General features: G+C 42.9%; 1 protein-coding gene across 2 annotated transcripts in view; it reads left to right on the top strand.

The window, feature by feature from the left end:
* The first annotated feature begins 406 nt into the window (after positions 1-406).
* Positions 407-21,559, top strand: part of LOC128697148 (sodium/potassium-transporting ATPase subunit beta) — a 37,211-nt gene continuing 16,058 nt past the window's right edge. The window contains exon 1 of one of the 2 annotated variants that reach the window (XM_070104046.1): positions 407-576. In XM_070104046.1, coding sequence (XP_069960147.1) covers positions 462-576 — 115 coding nt within the window. In that variant the 5' untranslated portion in view covers positions 407-461. Of the gene's footprint in view, positions 577-851; positions 982-21,559 lie in introns of those variants that run through there. The other variant, XM_070104047.1, reaches the window with a different exon arrangement.

Genomic DNA, 21,559 nt, shown 5'->3' with positions numbered 1-21,559 from the left:
ACTAGCTTACGGTGCATTTCGGGCAGACTAATCAAGATTGATGGACTGACCACATCGACTCAAGGTTGAGGGACTGATTACCTCATTCTCCTGTTCTTCAAGTTTATCCTTTGTATGGACTGATGAAGCCACTGTGTGGCGAAACGTTTCCTCAATAAAGATACCCAAGAGTTGCACAGGTGTTTAATTTAACAACGTGTCGGTTCTTTGAACCATTCATCTAAAAGTCAGATAACAGCTTAACAAAGCTCCTGAAGAGCGAAACGTTACCACAATAAAACATCAATTAGTTTCTACTGTGTCCATTTACCCAACAATTGAAAAACTGCGGGGGAATTGTTAGGGAAAATTGACATTGTGGTGGGGAAACTTTGTGTTAGAGAGGTGGCAACGGTGGGAGGCGGCGAGGTATTGATCAGAGGCCGCCTGAGCCTGAGACAGTACACCTCTCCACCTCCACCATGGCCGACAACAACGAGCTTTATAAGAATATCGCCGATAGGGACACAGGCTTCAAGAAATTCATATGGAACTCCGATAAGAAGCAGTTCCTGGGCCGCACGGGGTCATCATGGTGTAAGTATAGTGGGGGAGGTCAGATCGATTATTTTTGGGGGTGAGGCTGGTTGATGGCGGCCGTACCTTAGAGCAGAGTCGAGGCTAGACTGGCGTGTATTGCATGTTGCAGGGGTGTATACCTGAGGTGGTTGGGTCAGGCATGCGCTGTTCTGTGGTCAGTAGTGCAGGTGTGAGGGGAGGTAGTGGGGAAGATGGGTTAGGGAGGGGAATTCCGCATTGACCGCACCTTGTGTGGGGTCTATCAGACATGACACAGTTAGTCTGCCGGAATCAGTCATCAGGTCAAAATGGAAGAGACTAACGATAGGATGAAGCTTTATGCTGGCAAGGAGAAGAATTTTAAGAAATTTATTTGGAACTCTGAGACTAGTCAGTTTCTGGGTCGAACTGCAGGTTCCTGGCGTAAGTATCATAAATTATTTAAATTAAAGTCTTTTAATCAGTTTTGTACATTCCCTTAATTCCGCCATTCCTCTTGTTCCCCATGTAAATTTTGTCTTAAGAAACTGATTACTTTCTCCATCCTTATATTCCTGGCTATTCATAGACGTTTTTGTTTTAAGTACCAACAGGATTTACTTCAAACTAGGCCATCATTTTTTTTCTTGTAGCATGTAAAAAAAAAAAAAATGTTCCCCATACCCTTATTGAACTGCCAGTGAGAAATGGTATATTAGTCACTTCTTACCAGCATATATCAATGATTATACTAGTAGGATTTTATTCTTAATTTTCTCTTTTCTTTTCATAATGCTGTGCTATAAAAATAATGACGTCGCTCCTTTTTTTTCCACGTCAACCATCAATAAGTTGGGATTTTGGTCTCTGTTCTAGGCGTATATTTGGGTCAACTACACCTCAGGAATCATTTTAATATAATCATATAGGAGAGCCCCACTTATACAGCAGGTTAGGTTCCAGACTACTGTAAGGCCCCACTTATACAGCAGGTTAGGTTCCAGACTAAAGTAAATCTTAACCTTTTTTCACCTTCAAATGCATATAAAAGCCTGATAACTTGTTTACACTGTCATGTGTATATTAATAAGCATTAGAGCTACACCTAAAAAATGCACAAACTGTACACATTACTTAAAAAAAAATTTGTATTTAGCGCAGTGAGGGGTAAATTATTTATTGTAGGATGTCAGAATAAATGAAGAATGACTCGCAAAATCGTAATGACACTATTGCAAACAAACTACACCACGAGCAGGGTTAGAACCCATGATCAGTCATAAAACTCCAGACCGATGCGTTAGCCACTGGGCCAGCTAGCCACAATAAGATTCATCCAGTCTCTTAGTAAAAACTAGTCATGCAGAGAGGAAATCTTATTGAATTTTAATATATATCTATTGCTATTCCAGTATTTCTAGACCATGCAATGGTAAATTCACATTAGAAAGTCAAACTAAGACATTTGTGTGTATGTATTGTGTAATATCTCGTAACCTGGTAGTAACGCATTCATCTCCATCGAAAAGACCCGATTTCAGTACTGGTAAGGGCAAGACATATGGGCAAGTTTTATTGCCTGTTGCTCTTCGAAGGAATTATCTGTTGTGGATTGCAGTCTTGGAAATTACTTCGAGGACCCAGTAAAAATGCCATATGTACGGCTTTCTTCAGTTGTCTTGGGTTAATATAGATAGGCTTAACATAAAAATAAAATACTGGTAATTGTGAAACCATGGGAACTCTAATGGAAATGAGGCAGTAATGGCCATGTTTGTTCCTGTGATATGCAAGGGATTACCAGAGGAATATAGGCAGTAATCATCTGATTAGGGATTATGGTGAGGGAGGCTGGACAGATGGAGATGTTGCCAATATGACACAAAATACAAGTGACCCTAATTGGGTAAATATGTAATACTAAATTATATCTTGGGGTAAAATGAGGCAATTCAGGCAAATAAAGTCACTTTATGGACTAATATTCATTTTAAGAGAAGGGGGGGGGGGGAGTTGAAAGGTACAAGACAAGCCAGGAGAGATAAAGCTACCAGGTAATCAAAGACCAATCCAAATTGGTTTCTTTCAGCTGTATATAGGAATAAGATTAAGAGGAAAGATAGGTCCACTTAAATGTAACTCGGGTCATCTTATTCTAAGTGGCAAAGAATTGTTGCTAATATTTTTACACAAGAGGACATGAAAATGAGAAAATCCAGAATCATTAACCCTTAAGCTGTCCAAGCAGATCTACGTTCACATGCGTAGTGCTGCAAAAGTAGATTTTTTTTTTTTTACACATTTTCAAATATAACAAAAAAAAATAGATCAAAGTTTTTTACACTTTTTCAAATGTAAAAAAATAAAAGATCTACTTTTTTTTACATACTTTCAAATGTTTAAAAAACCTAGATCAACGTTTAGACAGTTTAAGGGTTAATTACATAGATCAGGATAAAAATTAAGTCATTAGTGATATGTTCAGACAAACAGGCTAAAACCAAGTCATACTGGGCAAGTGTGATACCCATTTACAAAGCAGCAGATGGGCCCTTGGCTTCAAAGTATTGGCCAGTCTGCTAAATCTTGACTGTTGGGAGATTAACAGAATCTGTAATTGTAGATGCAGTTTAAAGTCACCCTGAAAGACATAATTCAAATGAATCTCAGCACGGTTTTCAAAGGGACGTTCTTGCTGTGCTAATTTACTAACTTTTTTTTCAGAGGTATTTGAGGAGGCAGGTCATAATAAGATTGTGTATGTAGACTCATTAGGGCCATTAATAGTTTCATGTGAAACTGTTGAAGAAAATATGGTAATGACACACTATATAGGAGGTTCTAATGACCATAATAGAAACAATTTGCATGCACTTATTCATATACCTGCAGGCATGGCTGCTAACCTTATTTATAACCCCCTTGATGCCCTTAGTGTATATAATTGTAATACAGTACTGTATATAAAAGTATAATATTGAAGCTCAAAATTCTCATGGACACAAAAGAATGCTAATAAAAAAAGTTTGCCAACCTTGCCTTAATGCTTCAGTTCTGTATACAGTCTTGAAATATGCTTTCCCCTGTTCATTACTGAGCTTGTAACATCAGAGATTAGAGTATGCATGAATGACTACACAAGTATAAATACTGTTATATCACTAAACTAGAGCCCATCACACCTTTCAAATTGTTTGTACTCTTGTGCTTTTAGTATTGCTCATTGTCAATAGCTCTGCTCAGAACAGGAACAAATAGATTGTTTACGGCCCTCATACAACCAATAAAGTATTCAAATGTACTGGGAATACCTCAGTCCTGTGTACATGGAAAGATCTTGAGGGCCTCCTGTAGACCCCAGATCTGCACACTGCCATTACAGCATACTGGAGTGAGAGGTATGGGAGAAAATGCTAAAATGACCTAATGGAAAAATAGGGGTTCCGTGGTTACAGAGAAAATTGCATTAACGTGTGGCCTGACTTTTTAACACCTTGACTTGTGAAATAACACAGCTGCAAAGAAATTGCAGAATAGGTGAGGCTTGAACCCATGGAAAGCAGGCCCTAAAACTTGCAGGCCAGTAGTCCAGTAGATAGCACACTGGCCTTCAAGTTTCTGGACCTGCTTGCCATGGGTTCAAGCCTTGCCCCTTTTTGTGATTTTTTTTTAACACCTTGCTGGAAAATAGAAATGCTGCCAGAACAAGTGTAGAAGAGGAAAATTGATCAGTACCTCTGCCAAGTACTGGACCAGTTACGTTGTGGGCTACCAGCAGGAACAGTCTGCTTGACCACACAAGTACCAGACAGTCGTGGTCCAAGGCCAGGCTGCAGAAGTAGGAAAACTCGCCAAACCCATCAAAGCTATGGCATTAACCTTGGAACTTCAATCCTGTTCAAGGCTATTCTCTCAAGCATGCAATAGTAGGGGTTGTGGATTTATGTGCACATGAATGGCTGAAAGGTCTTTGAAGGTTCTGGTGCAAACATCTTGGTATCTTAGTTGGTACTTGAACTAAAGAAATATGTAGGTTGCATACCTTTAATGCACTTAGTAGTTCATGTGAGTTAAATTGTAATGGGCTGGTTCTGGTCTACTATTGCTTGAAAGTTTAGTACAGTATTTACAAAAAAAAATGGAGCTCATTATTTACTAAAGGGATGTGTACAGAGGGGGACCTTTAGTTTAATGTTAAAGGTTAAATTGTGTAGATTGAACTCAACTTTCACTGCCTAGCCATGTGGAGGTTACTGGCCCAAGCAGCTGATTGGGGGGGGGGGGAGTCCACTATGTTCTTGACCTTTGTTAATTTTCTTCCCATTTAGTAGAGACTGTCCCCTCAAGGGGGTGTTTAGATACTGGTAAGGGGCTCTTAATCCAAGGAATTTGAATTATTCCTCCTGGTCAGATAGAACCTGACTGCTGCATTCCATTCCCAGACATATTTAAGAAATAAGTTGTTCTGGTACTGTATTAGTTTTTACTTAAACAGGGTTTACCTGGAGAGGGTTTCGGGGATCAACGCCCCCGCGGCCTGGTCCGAGACCAGACCTCATGGTGGATCAGGGTCTGATCAACCAGGCTGTTACTGCTGGCCGTACGCAAGCTGACATAAGAACCACAGCCCGGTTAGTCAGGTACTGACTTTAGGTGCCTGTCCAGTGCCGCCTTGAAGACAGCCAGGGATCTATTGGTAATCCCCCTTATGTATGCTGGGAGGCAATTGAACAGTCTTGGGCCCTGGCCACTTATTGTGTTGTCTCTCTGTGTACTCGTGGCACCCCTGCTTTTCATCGGGGGAATGTTGCATCTCCTGCCGAGTCTTTTGCTTTCATATGGAGTGATTTTCATGTGCAAGTTTGGTACCAATCCCTCCAGGACATTCCAAGTGTATATTATCATGTATCTCTTGCCTGGGCTCGAGGGAATACAGATCAAGGACCTTCAACTGTTCCCAGTAGTTTAGGTGCCTTATCACACTTGTTTGCCGTGAAAGTTCTTTGTACACTCTCCAGGTCTGCAGTGTCGCCAGCCTTGAAGGGGGCTGTTAGTGTACAGCAGTATTCCAGCCTAGAGAGCACATGCGATTTGAAGAGAATCATGGGCTTGGCATCCCTAGTTTTGAAGGTTCTCATTATCCATCTTATTTTCCTAGCAGATGAGGTAGATACATTGTTGTGGTCTTTGAAGGCGAGATTCTCTGACATTATCACTCCCAGGTCCTTCACATTACTTTTCCGCTCTATTATATGGTTAGAATTTGTGGTATACCCTGACACATTTTTAATTTATTCAAGGTGTGGGCAAGTTTAGAATAAATTGGGCAAGTTAAATGCTTGATGAGACTATAAATGTGATTTGTCGTTTACCATTGACATAATGAGGTCTAAAATAATAGTGAACTATCTAGAAAAATCTCAGCAATGGATTGAAGTTTAATAAATATGGCATATTTATACAAAAATATATATATAGTTTTATAAATTACATTTTTTTTTTCTGATGTATGACCTTAAAGGTTAAAGCAGGAACTGTTTGCCAAAAATACTCGCTATGTAAGGAAATTTTATTGTTGTATAACAAAGGATGGTTTCTCAAGGAAATAAGAGCTTGGGAGACTGCAGTAGGGCGATAAAGATGTCAAGATGGCAGGGCTGGTGACACCCTGATCCCATCACTGGTTTTCACTAGGGAAATATAAACACATATGCAGTATAATGTGATCCTTTATTGACTACGTTTCGCCCACACAGTGGGCTTTTTCAAGTCACAAACAGATCTACCTGGGGTGGAAGGGACGCGAGTATTTATAGTCAGGTTCAGAACGCTGAGGTCAGGTGGAGAATGCTCCATTTGATTATGTACCGAGTGGGGTTAGTCTAAAATCTTGGGTAGCTTGGAAAGGAGATTGGATAAGTTTGTGAGCAGACAATCTCCTTTCCAAGCTACCCAAGATTTTAGACTCTATAACCCCACTCGGTACATCATCAGATGCAGCATTCTCCACCTGACCTCAGCGTTCTGAACCTGACTATAAATACTCGCGTCCCTTCCACCCCAGATAGATCTGTTTGTGACTTGAAAAAGCCCACTGTGTGGGCAAAACGTAGTCAATAAAGGATCACATTATACTGCATATGTGTTTGTAGTGTTCGCATCGCTATTGGGCCGTGCGGACGTGCTGCTAATGAGAGTGTTCAGTAGCTCCTGATTGAGTTGGCTTTTGCGCAGTGTTGACGTTTACTTAGCTCTGTGAAGACCTGTTTGCGCGCTCTACGAATTGAAGCAAGATGCCCTCCATCGAGCAACTTTACCAACAGCTTAAGGAAGAATTGAGGATGGCGAAGTTGGAGATTCGGCGACTGACCGAGGAAAACAAGAAGATTCGTAGTAGTCCTCCTGTTTTGAGTCCTCAGGTCAAGAAGGGAAACTGGTCAGTGGCTAGACAGCAGGGAACGAAGTTGACGATCAAGAAGACGAATGGAAAGATAGAAACGATGAAGAAGAAAGAGACTGCCGTGGAAACTGTTGTGGAAACATCTAATACATTCTCAGTGCTACCCGACGAATGTGAGTCGACTACTGGGAACATCACGACGAACGACACCAAGGAAGGTAAGAATATTGTTGTTGTTGGGGATAGCCAAGTTAGGTATATGGATAGGGCGTTCTGCTTGAAGGACAGGAGTAGGAGACAGAGAGTTTGCTTTCCTGGGGCTGGGATGGAGGATATTGTTAGCCATCTGGATGACATCATGAGAGGTAATGGGAGCAATCCTATTATCTGTCTCAGTGCTGGAGGCAACGATGTTGGCAGACGTAGGAGTGAAGACCTGATTAGCAGGTATAGGTCAGCAATAGAAATAATTAGGAGTAAGGGTGGGAACCCTGTCATATGTGGTATTTTGCCAAGGAGAGGAGTTGGAAATGAATGGTTGTCCAGGGCAATTGGTGTCAATTGCTGGCTGGACAAATACTGTAAGGAAAATGCGGTAACATTCATTGACAACTGGGACCTCTTCTATGGCAGAAATGACATGTATGCCAGGGATGGGGTTCACTTATCTAGGTCTGGGGTGGTAGCACTGGCAACTGCAGTGGAGGGAGCAGTTAGGACTTTAAACTAGGAATAGTTAGTGGTATGGGTTTTGGCAGGAAAACAGTGAAGTCCCAGTGTAGTAATATTACGAGTTCTAGGGGAACTAGTAATAAGCAGAACGAGGTAGATATTGAAAAGCCAGGGACTTTGGGTGATAAGGACAGTAATAGGTTTAGTAGAAAAACAGAAATGAGCAGGAAGGGTAAAGAGAAAGGAGAGTCTTTCAATGTTTATTATGCTAATTGCCGTAGTGCTAGGAATAAGATGGACGAGTTGAGATTAGTTGCTAGTGCAGGTAACATTGATGTATTTGCCTTAACTGAGACGTGGTTTAATTCAAAAAGTCGGGACATGCCTGCGGAATGTCATATTCAGGGTTTTAAATTGTTCCAAGTAGATAGAAGTATCGGGAAGGGGGGTGGGGTGGCATTGTATGTCCGAGATCGCTTGAACTGTTGCATAAAAACGGGTATTAAGTCTGAAGTAACACATACAGAGTCGGTTTGGATAGAATTTTCAGAGGGGCATGAAAAACTGATTTTAGGAGTGATATACCGTCCCCCAAACTTAGATAGGGACCAAGGGAGACTACTATGGGAGGAAATTGTTAAGGCCACAAGGCACGATAATGTAGTAATTCTAGGAGACTTTAACTTTAGTCATATTGATTGGAATTTCTTGACTGGGAATTTAGAATCATACGACTTCTTAGTAGTAGTTCAGGATTGTTTTTTTGAAGCAGTTTGTGACAGAACCTACAAGGGGAAATAACCTGCTTGACTTAGTTATGGCAAACAATGAATCCCTTGTTAATAATTTAGAAATTTCAGAGGAACTGGGTGCTAGCGACCACAAATCAATTACATTTAGCATTGAATGGAAGTACGATAGTAGCGATAACTCAGTAACAGTCCCAGATTTTCACTTAGCAGATTACGATGGGCTTAGAGAACACTTATCCTGTTGACTGGGGTAACGAAGTGAGATATCAATATGACAGTTTTCTGAACACTATACAAGCTGCTCAAAGAACGTTTATCCCATATAAAGAAATTAGATCAAATAGAAATGACCCAAAATGGATGAATAATAGGCTCAAATATCTACTAGGGCATAAGAAAGGAATTTATAGGCGTATCAAAAGAGGCGAGGGTCATCTTATGAATCAGTATATTGACATTAAGAGGGACATTAAAAAGGGGATAAGAAAAGCTAAAAGGGACTATGAAATTAAAGTTGCTAGGGATTCTAAAACTAACCCAAAAAGTTTTTTCCAGGTCTATAGAACAAAAGTTAGAGATAAGATAGGTCCCCTTAAAAATAACTATGGGCACCTTACTGATAAAGAGAATGAAATGTGCTCGATTTTTAATAATTAATTTTTTCTCTCAGATTTTACACAGGAAGACACTAACAATATTCCAGTAATTAATTTTTATAGTGGGCTAGAAGATGATAAATTATGTAACATCACAGTCACTAGTGAAATGGTTGTGAAGCAGATACAGACTGAAGCAAAATAAGTCGCCGGGTCCTGATGAGGTTTTTTCAAGGGTTCTTAAGGAATGCAAAATCGAACTCTGTGAACCATTAACTAATATTTTTAATTTATCTCTTCAAACAGGTGTAGTGTCTGATATGTGGAAGATGGCTAATGTAATTCCTATTTTTAAAACAGGGGACAAGTCGTTACCGTCAAATTACCGCCCAATAAGCCTGACCTCAATTGTAGGCAAATTACTAGTCAATTATAGCTCAGATTATAAGAAGCCATCTCGATAAGCATAGCTTGATTAATGATACTCAGCATGGATTCACAAGAGGCCGGTCTTGTCTAACTAATTTATTAACTTTCTTCAGTAAAGCTTTTGAGGCTGTTGACCACGATAAAGAATTTGATATTATTTACTTAGATTTCAGTAAGGCTTTTGATAGAGTTCTGCACCATAGACTGTTCAAGAAAGTGGCAGCTCATGGTATTGGGGGAAAAAGTGCTCTCGTGGATCGAGTCATGGCTCACTGACAGGAAGCAGAGTGTGTCCATAAATGGGGTTAAATCCGAGTGGGGATCTGTAACAAGTGGCGTTCCACAGGGATCAGTCTTGGGCCCGTTGTTGTTTATAATATATATCAATGATCTTGATGAGGGAATTACTAGTGATATGAGCAAACTCGCCGATGACACGAAGATAGGTAGGATAATTGATTCAAACGTAGATGTTATGGAACTTCAGGAGGATTTAAACAAACTCTATTCTTGGTCAGAAAAGTGGCAGATGCAGTTCAGTGTAGATAAATGCAAGGTTCTGAAGCTTGGGAGTGCCCATAACCCTAGTACTTATAAGTTAAATGATGTAGAACTTAGCCATACAGATTGCAAAAAGGACTTGGGGGTTATGGTGAGCAGCAACCTTAAACCAAGACAGCAATGCCTAAGCGTACGTAATAAGGCAAATAGATTACTGGGATTTATATCAAGAAGTGTAAGCAAAAGAAGTCCAGAGGTCATACTGCAGCTTTATACATCATTTAGTAAGGCCTCACCTAGATTATGCAGCTCGGTTCTGGTCTCCATATTACAGAATGGACATAAATTCGTTAGAAAACATTCAGCGTAGGATGACTAAATTAATACATAGCATTAGAAATCTTCCTTATGAAGAAAGATTGAAGACTCTTAAGTTACATTCACTTGTTAGACGAAGAATGAGGGGAGACTGATCGAAGTGTATAAGTGGAAGATAGGTATTAATAAAGGGGATATTAATAAGGTCTTGAGGATGTCTCTCCAAGAGAGAACCCGCAGTAATGGATTTAAATTAGATAAGTTTAGATTTAGAAAGGACATAGGAAAGTATTGGTTTGGAAATAGGGTAGTTGATGAGTGGAACAGTCTACCTAGTTGGGTTATTGAGGCTGGGACTTTGGGTAGTTTCAAATTTAGGTTGGATAAGTACACGAGTGGGAGGGGTTGGATTTGAGTGGGACTTTCACATCAGAGCTTATTTCTTGGGTGGCATTGAAAATTGGGTTGGGCAAATGTTTTGTTAGTGGGATGAATTGTAAAGGACCTGCCTAGTATGGGCCAACAGGCCTCCTGCAGTGTTCCTCCATTCTTATGTTTTGGAAGAGTGTGGTTGGGTGAAAAGGATGTCTAACATGGACCAGTAGGCCTACTTGAGTATGTTCCCATATCTACATCATCTGTCTGACCGCATACACCACCCCAACCTTGTTGGGAAAAACTATACACCTCCCTTTTCTTAACACTTGTTGCCCATGTCTAGGTAGACTCTCAGGTCCCTGAGCCTGCAGCCGAGTTCAGCTTCATAGTCTGTAACAGTGTGAAGCTAAAGCATGAGATGGGAGACTTGTATATTGCCAAAAATGAGATGCAGAAATCTTGAGGACGACAGAAGAGATGGGCTCACTAGTAGATGCAAGACAGAGATACTGTAGTGGCTCATGCTAAGCAGGTTCCTCTAATCCAACTTTTCTTATTTTTAGCTAGTGGTTAGGCAATACACAATCGGACACTGCAACACACCGGTATCTAGGTGCTAGGTACAGAGGACATCGACAAATTTATTGTCTACCACTAGTTAAAAGTTAGAAAGGATGGATTTGAGGACCTGCTTAGCATGGGCCAGTAGGCATACTACAGTACTTCGTACATTCTTGCTTCTACTAGTGAGTCCCCGCCTCTATCATCAAGATTTCTGCAATATATCTTTGACGGGACGTCTCCATTCCAGGGCTTCAGCTGCATATTGTTCCAGACTATGACGTTGAACTCTATTCCAGACAGAGTAACTGATTACCTTAATTAACACTGCTTCGCTGAGGGTGATGGACTGATTACATCATTACACCTCTATCCACTGCTGCTGCTGTCTCAGTATTCGACTGCAGAAACCTAATGTGAGGTGAAACGTTTTGGAATAAAAATGACTAACTCTTGCCTCATGTCTTAAGTACTTAACTACTTGTCAGTATTGTATACAGTTTTTGTATTCACACCCTCTACAAGTTTTAGCGCTTCCCCACGAGTGAGGAAAGTTAACGGTAGTTTGTAATAATGTTGGTAGAATTACCGACAATATGTAAAGTAAAAGGACACAAGTGCAGCTTATGTGACATTTTCTTGTGGCAACGTTTCGCTCTCCAGGAGCTTTGTCAAGCTTTGACAAAGTTCCTGGAGAGCAAAACGTTGCCACAATAAAAATGTCACATAAGTTGCACTTGTGTCCTTTTACTTTACTTAACGGTAGTTTGTGGTTATTATTGTCTTGCCTGATGCAGGTAAAGGTATCGAGTCATAACGGAGAGAAATTGAAGGGTTGAGGTTGAAGGATTTCAACAGCGACTGGCGCTTTGGTAATGTGGCTAAAGTCGTCTTGTTGATTCGCCGGTACTTTCGGCCCGGTCAGCTATGAAAAAAAAAGCTAATGGATTAAAACCGGATAAAATTGGATTTTGTTGCATATGAGCTACTGAAATTAGTCATTTATACTGCGACTCTATAAACCCTCGCCGCCGCTACCCCCGGGACTATCCACTTACCAAGCTCCCCCTCTCCCCCATAGGGGGGGTTAACTCGTTTTTAGTTATGTACGTGAATAAGACATTTGTAATACCTTGGTATCTTTATTGCCGAAACGTTTTGCCTGCGTAACAGGCTTTCTCTGTCGAATACAACATTGAAAGCAGTAGTAGTTCTGACGTGATCAGCCCGCCTCCCTCAGTGGGGAAGTGGTCAGTTCCACATTCCTCCCACGGAAGGTGATGGACCGATAACGTCAAAATATTTATTATCACGGCTTTCAATGTTGTATTTCTCTGTATCGACTGAAGAAGCACGTTGTGCAGACTAAGCGTTTCGGTAATAAGCTATTAGTGTCGCAAATGTCTAACATGTCGATATTGTATACCATTGTGACGCAGGTGAGGTGAGACTAACTAAAAGTGGATTAGTGTTATCAGTACCCGTGAGGACAAAAATTAATGAGAATGTTGCACCCGGAATGGCATTGGTCTTCAGGACTGAATAAGCCATTATATAATTTCTTAGCCATTTTCCCATCTATGGTTGTTGCCAACGGATACAAAAAAAAAACTTAAATTCCAGCATATTAATTAATGGAAAACTAAAGTGCTTAATGTGGCTGTTAAAATAAAGTTGGCGAGTTGCAGTTCATGCCTTTGCCACAGACAAAAATACTAAAAGGTCTGCAAATAGCCAGGTTATGTCGCCTTGTCCGGATGCTCCTCGGCAGAGGTGGACTCGAGTCTGCACCTGCTTTCACTTCCCCCATTTGCCACACCAACCCCCCGCCCTCTGCCAATTTAATTATCTGCCACCTTCCCCCGAACACTTGCGTAATTTGTGATGGTGTATTGCTACATACTGTAGGTGGTACGAACATGCTTGGACTGGCAAAATTTGTGCGGGTGTTAACCGCTGTCATGAAAATGAGCTATAATAGGTTAGACAATTATTGTAATTGGGAATGGTGTGGTGTACATTGACTGCCTAGCATGGACCAGTAGGCTTGCAGCAGAGCAACTATAATACCAGAGCAAGTGATAAAAAGCTTCTTAAGTTGGGAGGCAGGCTTTGTCGAGTTGGAGACTATTATATAAACAAAAACAGAATTCAGTTTAAAGCGATATCTGCAATGTGTAGACAGCTAAATTAATACTAGCTTAGTGTTAGCTGTATGTAAAGTCGGTCAGCATGCTAGCTTTCGCAGCAGCAGCGACTGACTCACAGGATGGTGTTGGTGGGAATATGGATTTTTGTCATAAATTGCTTCGATTGCGTGGTTGGGGAGGGTGGGGGGGGGTTTATTAACTTTGTGCTCGATTTGTTGCTGGGAGGGAAGGGACGGGGGGCTGTGGCTGACCCTTTCTTGTGTGGCGGGGGGCTGTGGCTGTGGTTGACCCTTGTGGTGGCAGGGACGGAAGGAGGGGGGTGTGGACCTGAGAGGTTAGTACAAATATTGGTAAAATTACAATGTTAGGTAAAAGGATAGAAGAACAACTAATGAGACATGACTGCTATGTTACATTCTCCAGGATAATAAAGTTTTGCCTTAGTGTAATTGATTACATTGTTTATTTTCGTTACTGTAAGTGTGATCTTGTATCCTTCTCCCACTGCCTCTTCAGTGGCGACTGGCATTTTAAATAACCTTTATATTGGAGATTTGATCCCCGGTACCTTTAGACATGGGTAAAGGTCTCTTCCTCCACATCCGGCATTCTCGTTCACAACCTGAACCGAACATTTATTGCTATTAGGTTGGAAAGGTACAAGAGTGTGAATATTTGATTGTTAGGTAAATAAACACTAACTATTAAGGCATACAGTTAAGATAAGTAGTAATTACAAACGTCTTAATGGTTCCCAATTTCTGCTTGTGCGCCTTTATGAAATATTACATACCAATATTCTTGTATCATCTGTTATAACCCAAGTTGCTATTTCCTGTCACTACTTCCATAATCTGAATTTAATCAGTTATATAAAGTTTGTTCTTCGTTGGATAGTCTCGGTACCTTATATGTCCTATACACACTGCTTTCATATGTATACTTAGGTCGTATCACCCTTCTCCCTTTACAGATTAAGTCCTGGGTCTACTAGACTGTTGGTAGATTTTATCTTTTTCTTAGTCGTCTTAATGCAGGGCATATGCGGCCATAAAATAATTTAACAAGTTAATATTTTTGTAGATAGCATAGCTATTGGGAAATTTGGACAAAGTGGTTCATAGGTGTTTAGAGTGTCATAAATAAAATTAATAGTTGGAAGCAATGCAGAGAATAGTGAAACTCGCAAAAGGCATTCGAGAAACCGTGTAGCCTTGTTTTGAAGGTTGGGAAGTACAGTGCTTGCACTTGGAAATTGAGCAGGGATGTCGCGGTCCAGCAAGTCAACATGGGACTGTAGTCTTCTCTTCTAGGAAGGGAGAGAGTTATTTTTTTCTGGGTAAGTTGCTTTGGTGGTCATGGTGGTCACTTTTAAAGACTCTTCTTGGATCAATTTCACTGTTGCAAAGTGTAGTATACTTGGTTGGCTTTTTGTACACTTGTGTACTAACAGATAGTATTTTACCTTAGAAACTTGATTAAACAAGTACTTGCCAAAACAGAATCTAGCATTACCTGGTCGTTAAACCAGTGTAGCAGCTGTTCAGGAAAATCATAGCTCAACCAGTCGAGATGAAGAGTTCATCTTATATGAACTCCTTATCACTTGGTGTCTTGGATATTTTAATATGTCACACCCACACTCCATGGTAGCTATACCACGTAAAATAATAATAATAATAATAATAATAATAATAATAAAAGCGGGCTCTCGCTTTCCCGAACCTTAAGATTTAGAAATTGAGATAACGCAATACACGTACTGAAACTAGTTGCTGTAAGTAGGAAAAATTATCACTGAGAATGACGACACTTTTCCTACTACTCTCATGAATAGAAAATGCACTAGACATGGCTTGATAATTTAGTTTTTATTTAAGTGTAAAATATTAATTCTTAACAGTGGGGGGATGGGGGGGGTCACTGATTTACTCTAGTCTAAATTCATTAACACCCATTTTCGTCCTCGTCCCAAGTGTATTTCAACGAGTCAAAGACGTGGCAGGTTCACTACATTTTATTGTTGAGTGCAGGCAGCTGGATGTCCCTAGCTGCAGGAAGAGTAGATGAAGTTTAAACTGCAATATCCTGTACCATGTAGTGAACTGTGTAGTCTTTTGTGCTTAACTCGCATTGCAGAAACTAGACAGTATATTGCATTATAGATGTGTTTTGAGAGGTTTGAATATTTTGTAAAGAACTCGTTAATGGAAAGATGTAGCATAAGCCAAGGCACAAGATTTATCACCGGTTAATGTTTAGATCTGAAACATTTCCTTATCTTGAAATGTTGAATGTATTGCTGCAAAGGATAACATTATTTGCGTTTGGTGTTTCTTGATTGATGGATCAGGGCTTAAGTTAATGACTTCATATTTGCTGGAGGGTGAGTAGGGCAGGCCAAATGGAAATTTAAAGGACCCCAATGGAAATAAGTCACTCTGTGACTTTTTTGGGTTATCCTAGGTTCTCTACACATATGCTGCTATGTATGATAATTCTATGTAACTGTATTTGTGTATACCTGAATAAACTTAATGACGTCAGTAGCTGAGTGACTCGGGCTCGATGACGAAAGTTAAGAGCTCCGAGTGGTGCAGACGTGACGACGTCAGTAGCTGTTCTCTGATTAGAGCAGGCTTCATGACGTCACTGGTATAGGGTGCTTTGGTTGGTGCTGGTTCTGCGAAGTCGGGACTATACTAGTTTTTGTGGAATTTTTTGACGTCATAAGTGTTACTATGGCTGATTTAGTTTTCTGACTTAGATACCAAGGGATATTGCTTAACGGCAGTGAGAGGGCTCATGATCCAAGAAATTGGGGTCTGCGAGTCCTGCGGATTTAGTCCTCCCCAATGAATAATCTAATAAAGCTTTGGTTATGGCGCAATGTTTGCTAGTGTTGTACGTGTAATTGATAATATCAATGATACCTAGACAAATGGATACATACAACTTTGAAATTTATTGACAGTTTTGTCCGTCATGGGCTTTGTCAAGCAAATACATACCCGTACATAACAATTACGCAATAAGTTCTGTTTGACCCTTAAAGGTTTAGCGCTTCATTTCTGCTTAAAATATAAAAAATACGCAATGAATGTTTAAGGGGGAGAAGGTTGGGTATTAGTAAAGGTGTTATGTGGTGGTATAAGATAAGATTTCGTTCGGATTTTTAACTCCGGAGGGTTAGCCACCCAAGATAACCCAAGAAAGTCAGCGCGTCATCGAGGACTGTAACTTATTTCCATTGGGGTCCTTAATCTTGTCCCCCAGGATGCGACCCACACCAGTCGACTAACACCCAGGTACCTATTTGCTGCTAGGTGAACAGGACAATAGGTGTAAGGAAACGTGTCGAAATGTTTCCACCCGCCGGGAATCGAACCCGGGCCCTCCGTGTGTGAAGCGGGAGCTTTAGCCACCAGGACACCGGGCCACAGCCACCAGGACACCGGTATCGTGTGTTTGTAGAAAGGACTTGATGAAATTGAGACATGTGCAACATCTGGGTATCTTTATTGTAGACGTAGTCGTGGAGAATCTCCACGACTACGGTGCTCTTCGCACCTACTGCTAGGTTGAGGGACTGATCACCTCATCTTCTGTACATAGTTCTCCTGTCTTCAAGTTATGTCCTGGAATTTGTATTGATAAAGCCACTGGATGGCGAAACGTCTACAATAAAGATACCCAGATGTTGCACATGTGTCTCAATTTCATCTTGTCGGTATTGTATACCATTCTTGTACAGAAAGGACTTATAGATCGTAAGATATATCTGCCTTTCTGTGTAACTGTTGGAGACTTACAAAGGCTGCGCATCTGACTTATATTACCAGACAAACATTCTATTTCATAAGGTGTTTAGAGGTGTTCTGATGCTGCGCCCGACCACACATTGTTTATGCTGCCGCATCTGTTGGCATGTGTTCAGTCAGGCGTGTTTAGAGGCTGTGGGATGTTTCACCCGTGGATACTTATTTCACACCCCCTCAGTTAATGGTGTAGACATCTGCGTGGACTATTTCTGGTACAAGATTTTAGTTCTGGTGAAGTGTTTGGAAAAGCTGTTACTAACATTACTACTACCCCACCCTCCTTACTAAACTTCTAGTGTTCATGTGATGTATGTATTATTTGACTGACAATCCTAATGGGCGAAACGTTGCCTCAATAAATGTATCAAGTAGTATATATCTTAATTTACCAAATTACAATATTGTAGTGAGTAAGAATTTTATGTATGGATTGTCATTAGGAGGGTATTTTTTATTCACGTTATTTAACGGCATCCCACCTTCCTGTCCTCTCCACGGCCTCCTTCCACCTTCCTGTCCTCTCCACGGCCTCCTCCCACCTTCCTCTCTTCTCCACGGCCTCCCACCTTCCTCTCCTCTCCACGGCCTCCTCCCACCTTCCTCTCCTCTCCACGGCCTCCTCCCACCTTCCTCTCCTCTCCACGGCCTCCTCCCACCTTCCTCTCCTCTCCACGGCCTCCTCCCACCTTCCTCTCCTCTCCACGGCCTCCTCCCACCTTCCTCTCCTCTCCACGGCCTCCTCCCACCTTCCTCTCCTCTCCACGGCCTCCTCCCACCTTCCTCTCCACGGCCTCCTCCCACCTTCCTCTCCACGGCCTCCTCCCACCTTCCTCTCCACGGCCTCCTCCCACCGTCCTCTCCACGGCCTCCTCCCACCTTCCTCTCCACGGCCTCCTCCCACCTTCCTCTCCACGGCCTCCTCCCACCTTCCTCTCCACGGCCTCCTCCCACCTTCCTCTCCTCTCCACCGCCTCCTCCCACCGTCCTCACCTCTCCACGGCCTCCTCCCACCTTCCTCTCCTCTCCACGGCCTCCTCCCACCTTCCTCTCCTCTCCACGGCCTCCTCCCACCTTCCTCTCCTCTCCACGGCCTCCTCCCACCTTCCTCTCCTCTCCACGGCCTCCTCCCACCTAACTCTCCTCTCCACGGCCTCCTCCCACCTTCCTCTCCTCTCCACGGCCTCCCACCTTCCTCTCCTCTCCTCTCCACAGCCGCCTCCCACCTTCCTCTCCTCTCCACGGCCTCCTCCCACCTTCCTCTCCTCTCCACGGCCTCCTCCCACCTTCCTCTCCTCTCCACGGCCTCCTCCCACCTTCCTCTCCTCTCCACGGCCTCCTCCCACCTTCCTCTCCTCGGCCTCCTCCCACCTTCCTCTCCTCTCCACGGCCTCCTCCCACCTTCCTCTCCTCTCCACGGCCTCCTCCCACCTTCCTCTCCTCTCCACGGCCTCCTCCCACCTTCCTCTCCTCTCCACGGCCTCCTCCCACCTTCCTCTCCTCTCCTCTCCACAGCCGCCTCCCACCTTCCTCTCCTCTCCACAGCCGCCTCCCACCTTCCTCTCCTCTCCACGGCCTCCTCCCACCTTCCTCTCCTCTCCACGGCCTCCTCCCACCTTCCTCTCCTCTCCACGGCCTCCTCCCACCTTCCTCTCCTCTCCACGGCCTCCTCCCACCTTCCTCTCCTCTCCACGGCCTCCTCCCACCTTCCTCTCCTCTCCTCTCCACAGCCTCCTCCCACCTTCCTCTCCTCTCCACGGCCTCCTCCCACCTTCCTCTCCTCTCCACGGCCTCCTCCCACCTTCCTCTCCACGGCCTCCTCCCACCTTCCTCTCCTCTCCACGGCCTCCTCCCACCTTCCTCTCCTCTCCACGGCCGCCTCCCACCTTCCTCTCCTCTCCACGGCCGCCTTCCACCTTCCTCTCCTCTCCACGGCCGCCTCCCACCTTCCTCTCCTCTCCACGGCCGCCTCCCACCTTCCTCTCCTCTCCACGGCCGCCTCCCACCTTCCTCTCCTCTCCACGGCCTCCTCCCACCTTCCTCTCCTCTCCACGGCCTCCTCCCACCTTCCTCTCCTCTCCACGGCCGCCTCCCACCTTCCTCTCCTCTCCACGGCCGCCTCCCACCTTCCTCTCCACGGCCGCCTCCCACCTTCCTCTCCTCGGCCTCCTCCCACCTTCCTCACCTCTCCACGGCTTCCTCCCACCTTCCTCTCCTCTCCACGGCCGCCTCCCACCTTCCTCTCCTCTCCACGGCCTCCTCCCACCTTCCTCTCCTCTCCACGGCCTCCTCCCACCTTCCTCACCTCTCCACGGCTTCCTCCCACCTTCCTCACCTCTCCACGGCTTCCTCCCACCTTCCTCTCCTCTCCACGGCCTCCTCCCACCTTCATATCCTCTCCACGGCCTCCTTCCATCTTCCTTCCCACTACCTTTCCAGCAGGATGTCTGATGCACCTCGGGGTAGCCACACGGCTGACTTCCAGATCAAACTAGCTGTGCGTGTACGTTCTCTCCTCCCCCCCACCACTAAACCCCACAGCCCCTCTTCATTTTTACCCCGTCATTTCCACTCTCCCTCTCCTAGCCGGCCAACCCCCCACCTTCGCTCCCCCCTCTCTTCATGGCAGTGTTTATCCCGTCCCTCATTAACAGTACATCCTCAGTCTGTTTTCGTAGTCATACTTGCGCAACCTTACTTAACAAGACGACACGACACACTTGGTTCACCCTCAGACTCCCTTGCTGGCAGAATTGGCGATCGAAACTGTTTACTAGTCTGTTTTAATTTTGTATTTTAATATGATAATGGTAATGACAATTACTCTGTTCATCAAGTCTTATCTTAAAGCATACGCTCGGTAGTGATGAACAGTTGGATGAAGTGGGTTTGGCCTGTATGTGTGTGTGTGTGTGTGTGATATATATATATATATATATATATATATATATATATATATATATATATATATATATATATATATAATTAAATATAAAAGCCATACTGTGACAGGATTATTTCTGCGGTAATACTTGAACTAGTTTAAAAGAATTAATTTTAATTGTGGAGAAGCTTTCGTGACTGCTTTTTCTACGGACGGGAATCCTTTATAAAGGAGCATGGTAGTAGTATTCTTACTGGCTCATTTTAGGCAGGTTTTACGTTGCTTGCATGTTTGAAGAGGTAATAAGATATTTTTTACCTATAGTAAGGTTACTGGCTAAAGAATTGCCTTAGTAATTTTTTCCAGATTTTGGAGTAGAATGTTAGTTTTTTTTTTTTTTTTGCTTAGCAACAACTTTCTGCCAGCTAGTGAGGGAAGGTGGTTGTCAGTTGGCGTGATTGCTGGCTCACGCCTCGGTCAGCCCGGTCAATAACTAAGCACGCTTGTTCTACATTAATAAAACGTTAAAAAACAGAGCGTACAACGTAATATAGACGAATAATGTACATAGTCTAGCTAGTTATGAATAAGGTTACTTAGTTAAGAATCATGGCTGGATAGACAGGCAAGCAATTTCCTAACTAGAATTGACATCTGGTATCCTTCCACTCGGAGTGGAAAGTTTGCCACCAGGGAGTTTTGGTGGTGGGGTGGGGGTAGGATGATGGGCGGGGATTGTGGTGCTTGGTGAGCACAACCATGGACAAAAAACACTACCTACACATCAACTAGGCGTATATATCTAAAGATAAAACAGAAAATCTAAATGTTTTAAGATTTCAGGCGACATTGTTCTCTCAGCCATAACAGAATGGCTAACAATTGCTTGTTTTTATCGATGGAGTGTAGTGGGTGTGGAGGCTGGAGTGGTGGGGTGTGGAACGGGGAGAAAGATCAATGTTGCGACAGTTTCAACCGGCAGGTTTTGTTACAGTTTGCTTTTGTCACCAAGTATTGTCTTTGGATTATAAGCAGTAGATTTAACCTCAATTTTCTGCTTGCTTTAGCTTTAATAGAAAATAGTTTTGCCTCAAAATAACTATTTTGTTTGACTTGATCATTATGAGGGCTCACTGCAGTGCTTGAATTTTAAGATGCACGCTCGCTACCGTTCCCTGGTTCTATCCAGGGCTGCCTGGATAGAACCGATAAACTCTTAATACAAGAAATTGAAGTTAGTAGTAGTAGTATCCTCTCATTCCTTGGATCAGCCCTGATTATCTTTTATTTCCCAAACGCTGTATAGCCCTATGGGTTCAGCACTGGCCTATTAATATAATTCACTATGCTCTTCCTCTTGCCTATAAATATAATTCACTATTCGCTTCCTCTTCAGTTTTAATATTCACGGCTTATAAATTTTCCCATAAAGTCATTACCAAAGAAAAGAGAGTGTAATGTTTACAGCTAACTCAGCTCTGTTGTCAAGTTTGGGCTGGTGTAATTTGAAGTTGTCATTTCATTTATTTAATGTAGAAGCCCTTAATAATTTACCATTGTTGA

The sequence above is a fragment of the Cherax quadricarinatus genome, chromosome 89 (assembly GCF_038502225.1).
Source record: "Cherax quadricarinatus isolate ZL_2023a chromosome 89, ASM3850222v1, whole genome shotgun sequence".
Taxonomy (NCBI): Eukaryota; Metazoa; Arthropoda; class Malacostraca; order Decapoda; family Parastacidae; genus Cherax; species Cherax quadricarinatus.
This window is presented reverse-complemented; position numbering and strand designations above follow the sequence as displayed.